Below are 16911 nucleotides of genomic sequence, written 5' to 3' on the forward strand. Positions count from 1 at the left end.
CCAGGACCCCCAATAACCCCTCCACCCTCAATTAGAGTGTGTGTGTGTGTGTGTGTGTGTGTGTGTGTGTGTGTGTGTGTGTGTGTGTGTGTGTGTGTGTGTGTGTGTGTGTGCGTGTGTGTGCCTGTGTTTGCGTGAGCATGTGTGTAAGCGTTTTTATTTGTGTCACATTTTACGGAGCCTTAGGGAGTCTCTCACGAACAATCAAGCAAGCACACACACATAAACCAACGAACGAACACACACACACACACACACACACACACACACACACACACACACACACTCTCAAACAATGCAAATGCCTCAAATAAACAAGCAAGCTCCATCAGCTGGCTTAGCCATGCAGGGCTGTGTAGAGCTAAGGACGAGCTAGCACCTTACATTGTGTATGAACAGGATAGAGCACCACAGGGACCCCGCTCTGCACAGCACAGCCCCAGCCCCAGCTTAACCACAGAAATAACCACGCAAACAAGACCACGGTACAGCAATAACAAGCCCTCAGCTCGCTGTTATGGCAACCAGAACCCAGGTGAACACTGAGCTGTCTACATGTTGTCACCAGGGGAGGGAAGGAGAGACAAACGAGAGACGCCACCGTCTGCTTGTGTGATATCAAACATGTTCGCCACTGACCTCCACCCACTTGCAGAGCCACTAGAAGGGGGTTGCCTGGCCTAATTGTCAAGGGAAAGAGACTTCACTCCAAAGCTACAGGAGGAGCTGGGGAGCAGCCCCTCCAAGGCCCTCCCCAACCCAACCCAACCCAGCCCAGCCCAGCCCAACCCAGCCCAGACCTTCCCAACCCAACCCTTCCCAACCCAACCCAACCCCTCCCAACCCAACCCAACCCAACCCAGCCCCTCCCAACCCAGCCCTACGTTCTCCCTCTCCTGTTCTGCTTCTCCCTACTCTCCCAGTCACAGCGCTCCAAACAATAAATAAGGCGAATGCGTGGCTGGCGTGCCTGCGAGCGGAGAGCATGTGATAATCCGCCGGTGCTATCATTGCCTCTGCAGGGGCTTATCTGCATTGAAGAGGAGTACGAGGCAGACAGTCCCTATCGCACCAAGGCATTAATGTACTGCCGCTCCCCTGGCCGTGTCACGATGGAGCGATAAGGCCCTCGATGGCGTCCCGATCCGCACCGATCCACGGCGTACCGCGCCTTTAAGGGCCCTACGGCGCAGCCTTAGCTCTCTCTCGCACTTGTTTCTTGTCCTCCTTCACTCTTTCATTCACTCGCTCTTTTTTTTCTGTGTGTACTTTCTCTCTTTTCTGATTGTATTCTTGCGTTTAATTGTGTGGTGGGGAGAAACTCCCTCCAGTGTCCGCAGAATGACAAAAGGTAATTAACAGACGTCAACAAATGTTGTGATACTGACAACACCAAATCAGGCCTCACACACAGACCCAGAGACAGTGATTTCCTCCACTGGGAGAGGAGTCAGTCAGACACACACTGCAGTGGTGAGGCATCAGTGTTAAATGCACTTCCTCTCTTTGGGAACCCTGGGATTTGTGATGGTCATGTCTTGGAAACCATTGGACAGATGTACTCTCCCACCACTGGCCCGCCACCAGAAGAACTGTGTCCGCCATGTCTGGAATGGCATGATATGTCCTACAATTGATTAGAGTGATTTACTGCCTCCCACACACACATTGACAACACACACACGCACGCACGCACACACACAAGCACGCACGCACAATCTTTCCACATGTAGACACAAGACGACATCCCAGTGACACATCTGACATACTGTGACTTTCATATACACCCCCACACATGCCGCCCCCCCCCCTCACACACACACACAAACCTGTCTTGTTTCCAGAGAACTCCATGACTCTGTGGCTGTATCAGGCCTCAGGAATTCATAAACAGAGTGGGCCTTGTCAGGCCTGAGTGTAACATCCTCTCCTCAGAAACAGGAAGTGTTGATGGCTAGCCGTGTCATAAAGCCGGGCTACACACTGATCGCTCATGTGTCTGACCTTTACACGTCACACACTACATACACGACAATATCAATAGACACATAATAGCAGAACGCAGTGAGAATCACAGGGGCTTGGATACAGACTTTGTGTTTTACTCGGCAGAGATAGGAGTGAAGTACTGTCTTACGGATGGTTTTGTCTGTCTGGATGGCACAAGGACGGGGGCTTTAATAGTAAAGGATATCTCGGGAATTATGTGGCTAATTAGGACTAAAAATATCAAGGCGTCTCACAGAAGTCGTTTTTTTTTGGAGGAAGATCACATTAGCCGGCGAGTCGTAAACGGATAACGACATTTATAGCATGGCACCCAAGGCGTTTCAACGAGCCACAATGCTCTTATTGTTTTGATTCCTTCTTTTATTCTTTTTTTATCTTACACTCTCGTCTGGGTGGGTGCATTTGACTGGTGGCTAACCAACGGCACCCCTCCACTTTCTCTCCTCAGTTAGGGTGTGGGATGTTGATACAATTACATTATACTTGACTCATTTGGAATACTCTGGCAATTCATACTCACTTCATCAACACATGTGGATGGTGATTTACTGTGACGGTTAACATTAAATGGAGATTCGATTGCCTTTTTTTTTTGGTAAGGGATCTAGGTCATGTGATCACATTTCTGAACAGCCATTGGCTCTGCTGAGTGTCAAGCGAGCGTTCAAAAGATCTGTTCGACAGTCCAGCTTATTATGGTCAATGAATCAATTCCTTTCACGATGAACCGTGTTTATTGACTCTCATCGCCCAGTGAGCTAATGAAACAGGTCTGCTCTTTGGTAAGAAGGCGATGGCTATTACAGTGTCTTTAAATAGACAGGTCTTGTGTGCTGCTTTCATTTGGACAAATCAAAATGAAGTTGTTTTTCCATGTCTGGGTCTGGTGGCACTGTTGAATAGGTAGGAGAGAGAGAGATAGAGCGAGTGAGACAGCGTGTGGCTTGTAGCCCAGGGCGAGGCTTAGGGCTAAAGTATTTTGGAGACAGGGTAAGCGGTAGGGGTTATGGGACATTGTCATTCCCACGCACTGTTATGACTGGTCCTTCTTTTGCCAGCTGTGTGGAGAGAGCACACAGTTCCACTACGATATGCCTTGGTTATCTTCTAGAACGTTTCAACAAAACAAAACGTAAAAAATGATTATGAGAACCTACGGGACATCAAAACACAAGAGACACGTACAGATCAAAGAAGGATTAAGGGGGACAGGAGCCCCCACCCTATGAATCACACGGTTAACCCTCTCTCTATAGTCACAACACACAGCCCCAGAGGATCATCAGCTATGGGAGTTTACATGTGAACGTTAGGCGACACTGTGGTAGAAATATAACATCAGAGAACGTGCCGGTTCAGGGGAATGAGCAGCGTGTTCTCTGGCTCATCTGACGGAACACGGAGGACTAGGAGGCGCTGGGAATAAACAGGGGATGGACAAAGAGGGAGAAAAAGAGGGAGGAGAGAGAACCCAAAGAACCCTGACCTCAGATCGCCTAAAGCAGGGGTCATCAACTAGATTTAGCTGCGGATGGTCAGGGGTCTGGATCATAATTGCTAATCATTTGTAGACCGCAAATTGACCACAAGAAGCCCAAACAGACTAAAACATAATCATTTCAAACCTTGCTTACGTTTGTATATAATCACATCTCTCTATTTGGTGTGGAAATACTTTGGAACAGATTTCCAAAATGAAAATCACTTGGAGCTGATTTACTGGTGTTTTTATAGTATTTTATGTCCCCCTAAAACTATTTTGTTTGTTTGTGTTTTTGCTCAGGGGCCAAATAAAATCACCTGCGGGCCAAATTCCAGTTGGGGAACCCTGACCTAAAGGCTAAATCCCTGGGCCCCTGAGTCTAGGAGGGCTATGATACCTGGGACGGACAAACAAACACACACAAAAACATGCCAACACATTATGTAAGTAGTTATATAAACATGCATGCTGAACACATGCAATATCATACGTTATGTTTTCCCAACACCTCTCCAAACTCCTGCCTACCGTGAGCCATGTGGATCCAAACAACTCCACAGATGTAGGGACCAAGATCCTGTAAAGGCGGAGGCAGGAAGCCAGCTTCAGAGAGCCCACTACAGGCACCCTCTCCTGGGCCCCAGGGATTACTGCAGGGCCCTATCTCTACTGCACTGGTCTGCCTGTCTGTCTGTGGGTGGGTGTGTGTGTGTGTATGTGGGTGGTGGTTTTTTACAAGTGTTCCCTTTAATCTACCTCTCTCTCTCTCTCTCTCTCTCGTCCGCTCTGCCAGCCTTTTATTATTTCTCTCCACTTTCTAGCCAATCTTCTTTTAATTAATTAGAACCTGTGCCACTGACTGCGAGAGCTGAGTTTTATCAGCACTCACTCACTCCCTCCTCTCCTTCACTGTGTCGAGAGAGAGAAAGACTACCCTCCAGTCTCTTCTCCTTCCTATACTCCCTTCCTTTTCCCTGGCTTCTCGTTTTTTTTTATCCAGGCAACCCAGACCAAGTGCTAGCAAGGGTCATATCTTTTTAATTATCTCTCCTGCCTTTGATTAATTATTCCGTCTGACAATAGCGTGTTTCTAATGCTTTTCACCTGCCCGCGCTGATTGACAGCGTCTCTGTCTGATTCAAAGCAAACAGCTGCTGCCATGATTGCCTAGCAACCAGGAGGTGATGGATGAGTCTCAAAGATGGATGGCCACAATAAATCATGTCTCCTGCTATAAAACTGGAAAAAAGAAAGAGAGGAGGGAGGGGTGGGACGGGAAGAAAAAGGGCACAAAAACAAAACAACCTTTCTATTTCTCTCTCTCTCTCTCTCTCACACACATCTAATGTGGAGGGCAGGGTTGAAGCCCTCTCCTCTGACTGACCCTGTCTCGTTTCTTCGCTCCTCTCCACCTCCTGTACAGGAGTCCAGTACTTCACGGCAGGAAGAAGACCAGAGGAAAATAAACAGCCTAGCGGGTGAGTAGGCCTTGTGAAAATGTTGGTGTGTGATGAGGTAATCTCTCAAAGAGAGACCAGCTATCACTGGCTATCTCTCCTGCGGTCTGACTTTGGCACGGGGCGGCGCTTGTTGGCATGGGAAGGGGCTTGTTGATATGCAGGCAGACAGTAAGAAAACCCAGCTGGAACAATAATGGCTGACTACAAAGTTCACTATCATAAAACGAAACAAAATAAATCGAAGATTACTTTTATTGAATCCAACACTAGACAAGATTATAATTCACCCTGAAATGACATTGTGCTTAATAGCTATTACAATAACATTGTACAGTACTTGCAATGTACACACCTAGGTTAATAGGGGAAAAAACATCTGCACAGCAAGCACTTAAATAGTCCAGTCTAAGGAATGAAGAAATGTTGCCATATCAGAAAAATATTCCAAATAAACCATTAAAAGTGCTCAAAATGTAGTCTATCCACATTATTGTGAGTCATGGGGCTGACGAGCACAGTCAGCTGTATTTCTTCCTAATGGGCCACAGCTGTTCAGCCACACAGCCCTGACGATGGTCACCTCATCTCACTAGTCTGGCGACATAAAACCCAAACCAAAAACCTCCTATAAAACAACACAAACACACAGGAAGCTGACTAAAAAGAAAGAAAAGTTGCAAAACAAGGGTTACCCGGGGCGCGGCGCGAGGGTCATGTCCAACATTAGCTGTTTGTTTTTTTCTCTCACCTGACCGCCATTGGTTTTATTTTTACCCTTTCGGCCAAAAGTAGGCAGTGAGGCGCATTAGGAGTGAGCGAGTGCTGCTCCTCTGGTATCTGGTAACAAACAAGGATCTGGCTGACCCATCCATCACTGAGCCCACGTCCTGGGCCTAAAGCTCAGGTTACAGCTTTACACGGCCAGTCTAAATAATATTCAAAATGATGAATGACACAGCCAGCCTCATATCCATCATCAATCTCTTCTTTTTTTTTTTTTTAAGGAGCATCCATCCTCAGCAACGCTCCTTTGAATCATGGGAAAGCGAGAGAGCTCAGATTCACTGGCCTAACCCCTGAGAGAGCGAGAGAGGTCCTCGTGACATGGAGCCGGGGGCCTTGAGTGATACCTGTCAACCCCAGAGCCAGTGGCCCGGGACAAAAACTGGGACGTGTGGGAGCACGTACTCAGATAACGGCAAAGACACACACAGATGCACACACTGATAGACACACACACACACACACATACTCAGATACATCATGATAGACTACACATGCAGAATCCATATACACACACGCCCATGTTTACAGGAAACACATGGACAAACACACATACAAACACACGCGTCAACACATGAAATACTAACTTCATTCCAAACAAGTGCCCCACCAAACTCAGTGTGTTCTTTTTAAACACATACTGTACATCTACAAACACACACTATCTTCCTCCCACCTCAAGCTCCACACAAAGTCCCCCTCCAATTCTTTCCCATCTCACACATAGGGGTTAGGGAATGTGAGAGGCGAGTCGGAGCATTACTGGATCTATAGCGCCGTTCCCCTTCACTCCCAACCTCTCACTCCACACCCACAGTCCTTCCCACATCCCCTCTCCTTCCTCCCCCCCCCCCCCGAAGACCCCGTCCTCAGCCCACTTTTGACTTTACAGCCCCCCCCCCCTCCTCCCTCTCAGAGGCGTGGACGTCCAGGCTCCTCTCTAAGGGAGGAAGACAGCCCCTCACACAGGGCTCTGGCAAGGGCCCGTTTGATAAATGACACACGTCATTCTGTCAGGAGAGAAGGGTGGGTCCATGATGTATCACCATGCCGACGAGAGGAGGAAATCGACTGTTTGGCATGGAGCAGCTACTCTCCCTCCACCACAGCTCTGTTTCAGACCTCCTAAAAGACCCGTGTACGAGTGCGTGTGGAATGGATGTTTGTGTACGTGTGTGTGTGTGTGTGTGTGTGTGTGTGTGTGTGTGTGTGTGTGTGTGTGTGTGTGTGGAATGGATGTGTGTGTACGGACAGAGAACAGGCTGCCCTTCTTTTCCCTTGACTCCCCCCCCCACCCCCTCGAACTCTCCCTTTCTCTGTCTCTCTTTCTTTCTTTCGCTCTCTCTGTCTGTTCTTTTCCTCTTCCCTTCTCCCTGTGTTCCTCCCCACCAGAGTTACAAACAGGAAGAGTGTCGGGATGGAAGGAATAAAAAAAAATGAAAATAAAGAAGACTAGAAAAAAAGCTAGCTCAGTAGCAAGAGGGCAGTTATATCAATCAAAGTCAACTTCGGCAACAACACTACCACCATTTCAAATAAAATAGCTATCTCAGACAAACGACCATAACATGGGGACGGAAACCCGATCGGCCAAACGGTTCTTCTCATAAGAGGAGAGGATCTACTTTTTTTCTCTGTGTTTTCTGTGGGGGGGGGGGGGTTTCTCTACTCCTCTATCTCATGCTCACTTCTTTCCTTTTTCGACACACAAGCGAGAGCCCTGACATCTGCAGAGTGCATTTAAAGAAAAAAAAAGATGTGTCGGAGGAGTGTGACGGCCCCCTCCTCGTACACCCCCCCTTGCTCGGTTTCATTAGCTCACTGGCAGGGTGGCACTTCTCAAGCTCATTACAGAGGAAGGATTTATGGAGCAGAACCCAATGGCGAAGAAAAGGCATCTGTCAATAATTGCAGGGAGCAGCACTCACATCTCGAGAAGCTTTGAAATCTCATTAGGTATGCAGTTATCAGGCATAAAGATCAAAAACATTACTCAACTCCGACAGAATCCTACCAAGAAACATTAATTAGCAACAGGCCTGCAGTATAAAATAAAACAGACTTCCTCTCTCTCTCTCTCTCGCGCTCTCTCTCTCTCCATTTCTCTCTCTCTCTCTCTCTCTCTCTCTCTCTCTCTTCTCGCACCTGCCTGCCTTTTCCAAGGAGAGAAAAACCCGACCCCCTTCCTGTTACATAAATACAAACACACATATAGGTGTATAAGCAGAAACACACACAAACACTACACATGTGTAAACACGCAGATCACCACCCCCACCTCAGACCACATACCCCCTGCCATTCCTGACCCCCCCCCCCATTACAAAAAAAGAAACGGGGGATAATTCCCAGCATCTGAGACTGATCAGAACATGAAACAGGGGGAGTGAGTGAGGGAGGGAGGGAGTGAAGGAAAGGCGAGGCGTTTGAGGCCATCTCTTGGCTTCGGTGAGGAGAGAAGAGGAAGAGGCTGTCATGCCTGAGAAGGATGTCAGCCCTTGCTGGCCCTGATTACATGGGCCTCTACGGCTCCCCTGCCTTTCATCACCGCCACCATCAAAAACAGCCTCCGTGTCACCCGTACGCATGACTGATGGCTGCCAGTCTCGCCTGGCCCCTGTCAGAGCCCAACGGGGGGGGACTCCCCCGCCCTGTTCCACAGCCACTCTGGCAGACATAAAGACAACCAACGCTCCTCCACCCCCGCATCCATTGGCTGGCCCACCCCAACTGAGGGAAAGAAGAAACCCAAACCTGGAGTCTGGCCCAAACGACACTCAGAACCAACCACTGTTCCCCCCCCCCCCCATCGCTCCATCTCGTCCTCCCCGGCCCCCTACCTCTCCTCTCTGTGCACCCCCCGTCCCTCCTTGACATGACAACAACACAGGCAGGGATTACTCCACACGGCCATATTTCACTGCACGGGGCTGCTGGGAGATTTAATCCCCCGTGTAGCTGCCAGACTCCTGAAGACTGGCCCGACACTCACATCACACAAAGAGCCATAGTATCGCTGAGAGGAGAGGAAGGTAGGGTGGGGGGAGAGAGGAGAGGACAACCCAGACATACAGAGAGAATTTCAGCCAAATAATACCCCAGTCTGCCTTGGGAAAGTGCAGCCAGGCAGATTTGGGGGAAGTGTTTTATACTGTACTGAGGAGGAGCATAACATATTTCTGTCTCTCCGCAGAGGAAGTGCAAAAGATCCCACAAACTCTCTCAATTTCCTGTTTCCTCAAAAATGTGCCTAGAAGAGAAGCCGATTCCCATGGTGCTCTGGTGCAGGCCCGGTAGCGAACCGGGCTTCACAGGGGGAGTTTGTGGAGTGTGCTCAGAGCAGAGCAGTGGCTGAGGCCCTGCCCAATCACTCCACTGGAATAATGGCAATATCTCCTGCACGTTGAAATAGCAGCGCTCGGGCGCTGACATCATTCCCTAATCACTGGGGAAAGAGAGAAACTGATAATCATTGATTAATCAAATATGAACACCCGCACCAGAGAGAGAGGGAGAGAGAGAGAGGGAGAGAGAGAGAGAAGGAGGAGCTAAGTAGCCACTAATCTCCTGACCAAACTTCCTTTAACCGGTGGCTGGATATTCTCATTAATTCAGAAAGCACCCTGTTCGCCATTCAACAAACTGTTGCGTTTTATGGTTAGGTAGACGTTGATATCTGTCCAGTCTTCTAATCGTACAAGGTTGACTAATCGCTTGCACTGGTGCACAATTTGCTGAGGTGTTCATTTCAGCAGGGAATAAAACTTAAAAGGTAGAGCAAAAAGGTACATAAATAAATACTGCTATGTGTCTATTTTGTGAGTAGTATTGTTTGGATCAAGAGCCAGACACAGTCAAACACCATTTTTTAGATCTTGATAGCTTGTGTGTAAATGTAACCGTTTCGTGTGTGTGCTCTACGTGCGTACCTTTGTGTACAATAACTGTGTGTGTTGCATCGCCCTCCCTGCTCTCTCACTAACCCTGCTGCAGTCGCAATTCATCGCTCTCTCCTCACAGAACAATCTTTGGAGAGAGGAGCAGGGAGGAGAGGGGATATGGGAAAAAATGAGGGAAAGATGCAGCCTTGTGAGCCAATTTAAGAAATAACTGCTGATGCAGCAGTTATTGACTGTTTCAGCGCCCGTGATAACGCTCAAGGCGAAACGGTGGGCAAAATGACAGCGTCAACCGCCTGCAATAAACTGCAGCCCGCGAGACCAAGGGAGCTCTAATTGACAGCTGTCAAGCTAATGGGAGCCATGACGGAAGATTCTGGGGGGAAAAAAATCTGTTTATCAACCATCAACCCCGTACATCCTCGAGCAGGGAACTTTCCCTCCCTCCCTCGCGCTTTCTTTCTCCCTCTTTCTCTGTGCCGACGTTATTCAGCCTTTTTCCCCCTCGCCCCTTCTCCCTTTATTTCTCTGTCTCCGCCCTCTCCGCTCTTAACCCTGTTCATTGTCGCTCACTTGCGGTTGTGAAAAAGGCAGAGGACGGCCATAACTAATCATAGTGTCAGTTGGCAGCCTGGGAGAGCCTCACTTTAGGGAGAGCAATGCAACGCGAGGCTGAGGAAAGGCCCGTAATCCTGAGAAGAAGGCCCAGGAGTAGACACCTCACTCCGGAGGGGGGCAGCAGGGACTGGGCTTCTGGGGGACTACTGATCACGAGGCCCGGGACACACAGACAAAGACTCATGTGGACAGACAGATAGGCCTAGACCTCTTTCGACTCCCACTCGTTGATTCTCCACATTTGGCGGCGTGATCTATCAACATGCTCTTTCTACTTCACTGTATTTTGGATTATCCTACGTTGTTTTGTTGCGTGCAGCTTCAGACGTACACAGCCATGTTGCCACTCACCAGGTCCATCATGTGCCCTAAAAATCAGAGGTTGCACAAAGCAACCCCCCCCGCCCGTAAGTAGTAGCCTATCTCCTGTTTCTGTAGCGTGAGGCAGCTCGAATCTCCTTAATGCTGAGTGCCAAAGCAGAAACACATCAGGTCCCATTTTTACAGTCTTTGGTGTGACTAGGCCGGGGAACGAACTCACAACCTTCCAACGTCAGGGCGGACACTCTAACCACAAGGACACTGAGTTGGTGCATATGAAAATTTGAGAATTTTTGCATTTTTCCAAACACCCGAAACAGCCTTTTTTCCTGCCCTCTAGAGCCGTAATCATTATGCTTATTTCTATGTAAAGAAAGAAAGATGTGTATTTGTCTGCGTATCTAAGCACACGCTGTCTGTATACTTCTGACTGGTGGTTATTCTTTTAAAGACATCTCTGCATCTGTGCTGAAATCTGGGTAAAAGATTGGAAGGAAAGTGAGTCGTATTCAGTACATTTAGTTATTGCTTGCTTTTCTAAAGTCTACAGTCTTTTCCAGCAGGCATTCCAGCTTAGATAGTTAGAGAGGCTAGCTACACTAACTTGATTGATAGCCTGAAATGGCTTCTTGGTAGCTAGTTATGAGGTTGGGAGATTGGGAACCTATCTGGGCTAGCTAAAGCCAGCGTCATAAAATTGCTAAGTGGCTAGTAGTATTAGAGAGAAAAAACTAACAAATTTTATTATTATTTTATTTTTTACAGGAAAAATATGGGGGAGCACGTGTCCCAACCATATAAAAAACATGAATAAATACAAATAAATGATATCGGATTTAGCCTCAGTGTTTCTAACTAAATCATAATATTCATATTCAAAAATAACATTTCACTGTGATGACGAAGTTCATGAACTTTGCAATCGTCAAACTCAACACAACCTAATGGACGTAGTACACCTACTCATTAATAAATTCACTTGATTTTAAATATCATTTCAACATAATTCTTTATAATTACATTTCTCATTAACTGAGGGTGGGGGTGGACTGTGGAAGGTGATGTTTGTGAAATCATTTTCTTTCCGTCTTAATAATTAATAGAATTATCATGACCAGCTTTTAAACTAGGATAATTAGCCTAATTAAGATGGCATGTTTCATTAAATTTCATTCGCTGAGACTGTGAAGGGGTGAAGCTTCGTACGAGCAAGGCACCAACAAGCCGCTGCAACCGACCCTTGAACAACAGCAAATCAACCAACTACACCAGCGACAGAGTGAATGCAGTAACATTACACTATTACACAAACCCTCTGTTTTGTTTTTAGCAAGGAGCAGAGACAAAGCATTATTACAAGAGCATGCAAGCGGTGTGTGTGTCTGTGTGTCTGTGTGTGTGTGTGTGTGTGTGTGTGTGTGTGTGTGTGTGTGTGTGTCTGTGTGTCTGTGTGTGTGTGTGTGTGTGTGTGTGTGTGTGCGCGTGTGTGTGCGCGTGCGTGTGTGTGTGCGTGTGTGTGTGCGCGAGTGTGTGTGTGTGTGTGCGCGCGTGTGTGTGCGCGTGCGTGTGTGTGTGCGCGAGTGTGTGTGTGTGTGTGCGCGTGTGTGTGTACGTGTGTGTGCGTCTGTGTGTGTGTGTAGTAACCTATGTGTCTACGGGCCACTGTATGTCGACGTGTATCCAGCACGAGTGCAACGTTAACACAAATCAAGCATGATTAATCTCTCTCGCTCATCCACAATCAATCAAACACGCACAAAAATCACAGAAATCAGCTGCTTTTCCTCACCGCAATCTATCTCCCATCAAGCAGAACTAGATCTGTCACGATCTTAATATTTTGTATAAATCATGTTTAGACCCTTTGAACACAATGCTGATAATAGGCATTTGGAAAATCAACTAACGTGGAAAAGCATCTATACCTTTGACTACGTCATGATCTACGGGATGATGAGCAACGTCAACAATAACAGCGTCGACTGATTTCACAAGGCTTCTTCAAATACATGTCTCCCAGACAGCGGCCTGGCCCTAAAGCAATACTATTCTCTATGACAGTGTAGCAAAACAGCTACAACATCAGTGCAATGTTTTCCTGGGTGTTTTGGGCAAGAGGCACTACAGTACTACTCAGTAAGAGTAACATGGCATAACACAACTAGTGAAGGAGAGAGAAAAAAAGTCCTACGTTTGATGTTCCCTCTTTCCTCCCCAAAACAATGATATGTTTGGTCTTGCAAGGCTTTGAAGCAGACAAAAAAAAAAAACGGTGTTCACAGCATTGTCCACTCCTAAACGGAGGAAGGTATTGTGGCTAGACAGAGAGAGTGGTGTGTGTGTGTGTGTTGCTGCTATAGGCCCCTCTTTCCCAGACAGACTTTTCGAGAGGCTAGTTTTTGGTGGTGTTATAGGGCTCCTGACCATTAAAAAGCAGCCTAATTCCAGCCAACGTGATTACCCAGGTACCCTAGCCCATTTGTCACCTGCAGCAGAAAATTGAGTTAGTGCAACGACTAAAGGCATGGAGGACTGTGTAATATCAACTTGATTACATCAAACTAGCTGCAAACCTAATTGGGCTGGATGACAGTGTGCAGAGCTTGTCATCTCCAATCATTAGGGCTGTCAGGAATCCATCAGCTTTACAGCTAATTAGGTGAACACTAATGAAGCTGGCAAAACAACTTTTCTTTTTATACGGCTGAGCAGCCCTTCCAGACTGGGGGGCTGAAAAAGGGAAAAGAGCGAGAGGAGAGAAAGAGAGAGGGAAGCAAAGAGAAGGAGAGAGGGAGAGAGAGATTTTCTCATGAAACGCTCAAGGTTGCTGGGGACTGGATTTCCCAAAGTTCCTAATCAAGGCCCATCATCTGCCATCTTTTGCTCTTTCCATCACTATAGCGCAATCAATTTGTCACCACTCTTTGTGTGCCACGGAGCAGTCGTCAACCTTATAACTTGCAGCTGTGAGGGCTGCTGGGAAAGAAGGAGGGGCGAAGGGTGGGAGGGGGTATACAGACCCTGTAAAAAATTACAGGAAGTTGCCTCGTCCAAAAAAATAATAACATCCCCCTTACTGCTCTTGTGTCTGTCCTCATCCGCTCATCAAAGGAATAAATGCCTTATTTTTCTCTCTCACTCCCTCGTCTGGGATAAGAAGGCTTTCAGTCATCTCTCAGCCCCCCTCGGCCCCCACCCCCAGCGTGTCCATTAGGCAAAAGCGTTTTGATAAAGTAAAGCCCAGGCCCAACGTATGGAGAAACAAAATGAGAGCAGTCACTCTGCCAACTTCTGATTGACCATTAGAGCCATTGATGAATGTGGCTGTCAGAAGGGAGACAATTAAATCAAATATGAAACAAAGTCGCTTTGACGGGTCGTTCTGATGGAGCAAACCATTCCTCCGTCTCCCGATTAGGCCTAATAGTTACATTTTTCATAGAAGCACTGTGTGTGCGTGCAAGATAAAATTGTTTGTGTCTGTATGTGAGTGTGCGTGTGTGTGCGTGCGTGCGTGCGTGTGCGTGTGTAGTAAAATGAGCGAGTGTTTCGATTACGATAATAATTGCATAATATTGAATTTTGATAGTATATTTTAAGGGGATTTGACTTTGGTGCTTGTTATAGTTTTGTTATAGGCTAAAAGTTGCAGTAGGAGAGATGAATTTTCATGTAGGCTATGTTGCAGAAAACTTAACTACACTTTAAAGCATATAGGTAAACGCAGCCTATATTGTGATGGAAATGAAGCACATGTCTCACAAATAAGAATAATACTTATTGAATCTTAAAACAGGTAGCCTGTATACTTCAACACACTGGTGCTTCAAACAATACTTTCAAAAGCGGACATAAAACCCAGAAGTTCCAGTCATATAGCAACAGTATGAGAACAGAAGTCTGATTCAAATAATATGTATTTTTTTTACAACAGAATGGTAGCTAAGTAACTACCATGTTGTAGCATAGCCTAACTATTTATATAGAGTAGAATATATGACGTGTTCCATGACCTAAGTAAGATTTAATTAAAGCCTATTTTGAACAGTCAGTGTGGTTTATTCTCTATGTTTAAGAGAGAGAAAATTAAATGAAATGTGCCCTTTGGCTCTGACAACGTGAAAAGTACAAAAGAAGCAATTAAAGATGTTTTAAATGGCTAGTTGTCATTCCAGACATGACGTCACGTGAACCGGCGTTGCTATGGGGAGTGATTTATTTGTGTTTATCCGGAAAGAATAGATCAAAGACAAGCCAAATGACGGGCAATCAATCAGCCGTCAAATCAAAGATGGCAATTGTCCATTAAAGCCTCTTCCAGTCCACGTCTCCCCTCGGGTCGGCTGCGAAATAATCTTTAAGTATTTCCCAGAAAGGAGAAATCAGCCAGGGGGAAACTAGGCGAAAGTTGACATTTTGTGATCAAATGTTTTAGCATGCACAAAGCCCCAAACGAGCATCAAAGGAAATCATGACAGTCAGCTGACACGAGCCCCCTTTTCCTTGCGCTTCTTTTATAGATCTCTAATTCAAGGAGTCAATATCTGCACCCTACGGAGGGAGGAAGGGAGAGTAGGCTAAAATAGGGTAAAAGGGAGAGACCTATCAAAGCCGAAGTTGTCTTTGACCAGTCGGATAGAGCTACGGCCTGGGAAACCTTTTATGTCTTCCGAGAACTGTTGTTAGCAGATCGTTCATCGAATGGAATCTTTGTTGCCCCAGAAGTTGGGAGAAAAAAATATACCGAGAACACAATGTTGCCAATAACTTGGCTGTGTAGCCTAATGGGCTATGTAAGTATGCTGATAACGCAATTGACTATTAAAATAGTACGTGGCTAGTATCAAACGTGGTCTACGTGGTTGTAAAAAAAAAAGCACATCCCCTTCAAAGGGAAAGTACAAAAAAAACGAATAGCTAGTAGCTTAACCATCCCTCTTTGAGTGAATGGATATTTGCCATTTCCTCCCACTGTAGCCTACGCTACAATGTAGCTACACGCACATGATTCAGTACTATATACATGGTAGGACCAGTGAAGTCGATGGAAATACCGCAGCAGTCGTAGTAAAAACAGAGGCGATAACATGCATATCATAGAAACGTACCTGCTGCACGCCGGGGCGCTTGCTGTTTCCTCCGCGGCATGCTTATTTCGGGGTTCTGAAGAGTTCTTCTCTAGCCCCAGAGATCCCTAGCTGGTCCGCTCTTCTTTGATAGAGGCGCTTCCTTACACGGTACCCGGGGCGCTTTCAGAAGGCTGACATAGACCGGCAGTTTTCAAACAAAAATGCAGACATTGAAGAAAGGGTAGATCTGAAGATGAAGAAGAACAAGCGTTTTTTTTTTCTTTTTCCTGTTCGACTTGGATATCACAGTGTGTGGAGACCGGGAGTACAGTGGTGGGGGAAGAAAAAAAAAATCTTCAGCCTCAATGTGATTCTCACTCCGTGTTGGAGGCTGCAACAGGCAAGCTTAAAGGAAAACGAAATGAACGCGTCACTCAAAGTCTGCAAACAGGGGCAAACATCAAGCGCTGTCACATTTATTGTGCCTTGCACCTCCAATGGCTAGCTAGCTCTTGTCATATAAGCATCACATGTCTGCTGTCCCTCACCGCAGCCCCATAACGGTGTCTGATACGATCTACACAGTTCTATACAGAATTTTAAAAAAAAAGTAAGCTTGGCTATTTGATAGAAATCATTCATGAGCATTTTCAAAAAGTCATCCATGCATGCTGGAGACCAAATGCTGATACAATAGCATAACTGTACGGAGGAGAGCACCGTTCCACTCTTTGGCTACACATGGAAACAAAACATTGTATTCTTCCCTAGGCTATTGGACTATCTTAAGGTTGACTAGATGTTAATGGCATACTTACTCAATCGGCTGATTAACTGCGTTATCCATGAGGATTTTGATTCCGGTAATCACACGCAATTTAAAAACCAGCAAGGCAGCATCTCAGCGTCGCTGTAGCCATCGTATGAAAATCCCAGTGTTTCCAAGTCCCCTTAAAACATCAACAAATATATATATATATTGTTTTAAGATAGAGAGGTAAAGACAAAAGGTTGAAAGAAGAGATGGACGGACTTGTCGCCCACACGCTGGCTCGCTCCGTTATTTTGTCCAAGCGCGTTCAAAATCCACTGAGAGCAGTTCGAATCGATGAGATACGTGCTTGATTGGGTATCCCTTGTTGTAATAATGTACATCAGAAGGAGGGGATGGACTCGTGCTGTGCCTCAGCTGCTCTGAGAGCATGGATCAGCAGCTATTGCCAAACACTTTCTTGGCTGCTAATAGCACTTTTTCCTCTTCTTTGTGT

At 46.5% G+C, this 16911-nt stretch overlaps 1 protein-coding gene across 1 annotated transcript in view; it reads right to left on the reverse strand.

Moving 5' to 3' along the window:
• Nucleotides 1-16594, reverse strand: part of tshz3b (teashirt zinc finger homeobox 3b) — a 34286-nt gene extending 17692 nt beyond the window's left edge. Inside the window, exons 1-2 of the mRNA XM_029721879.1 lie at nt 16462-16594; nt 15683-16048 (exon numbers count right to left, since the gene is read on the reverse strand). Coding sequence (XP_029577739.1) covers nt 15683-15722 — 40 coding nt within the window. The 5' untranslated portion in view covers nt 15723-16048; nt 16462-16594. The remainder of the gene's footprint in view (nt 1-15682; nt 16049-16461) is intronic.
• Nucleotides 16595-16911: the final 317 nt, after the last annotated feature.

Source organism: Salmo trutta, chromosome 29 (genome assembly GCF_901001165.1).
Source record: "Salmo trutta chromosome 29, fSalTru1.1, whole genome shotgun sequence".
In the NCBI taxonomy this organism is placed as follows: domain Eukaryota; kingdom Metazoa; phylum Chordata; class Actinopteri; order Salmoniformes; family Salmonidae; genus Salmo; species Salmo trutta.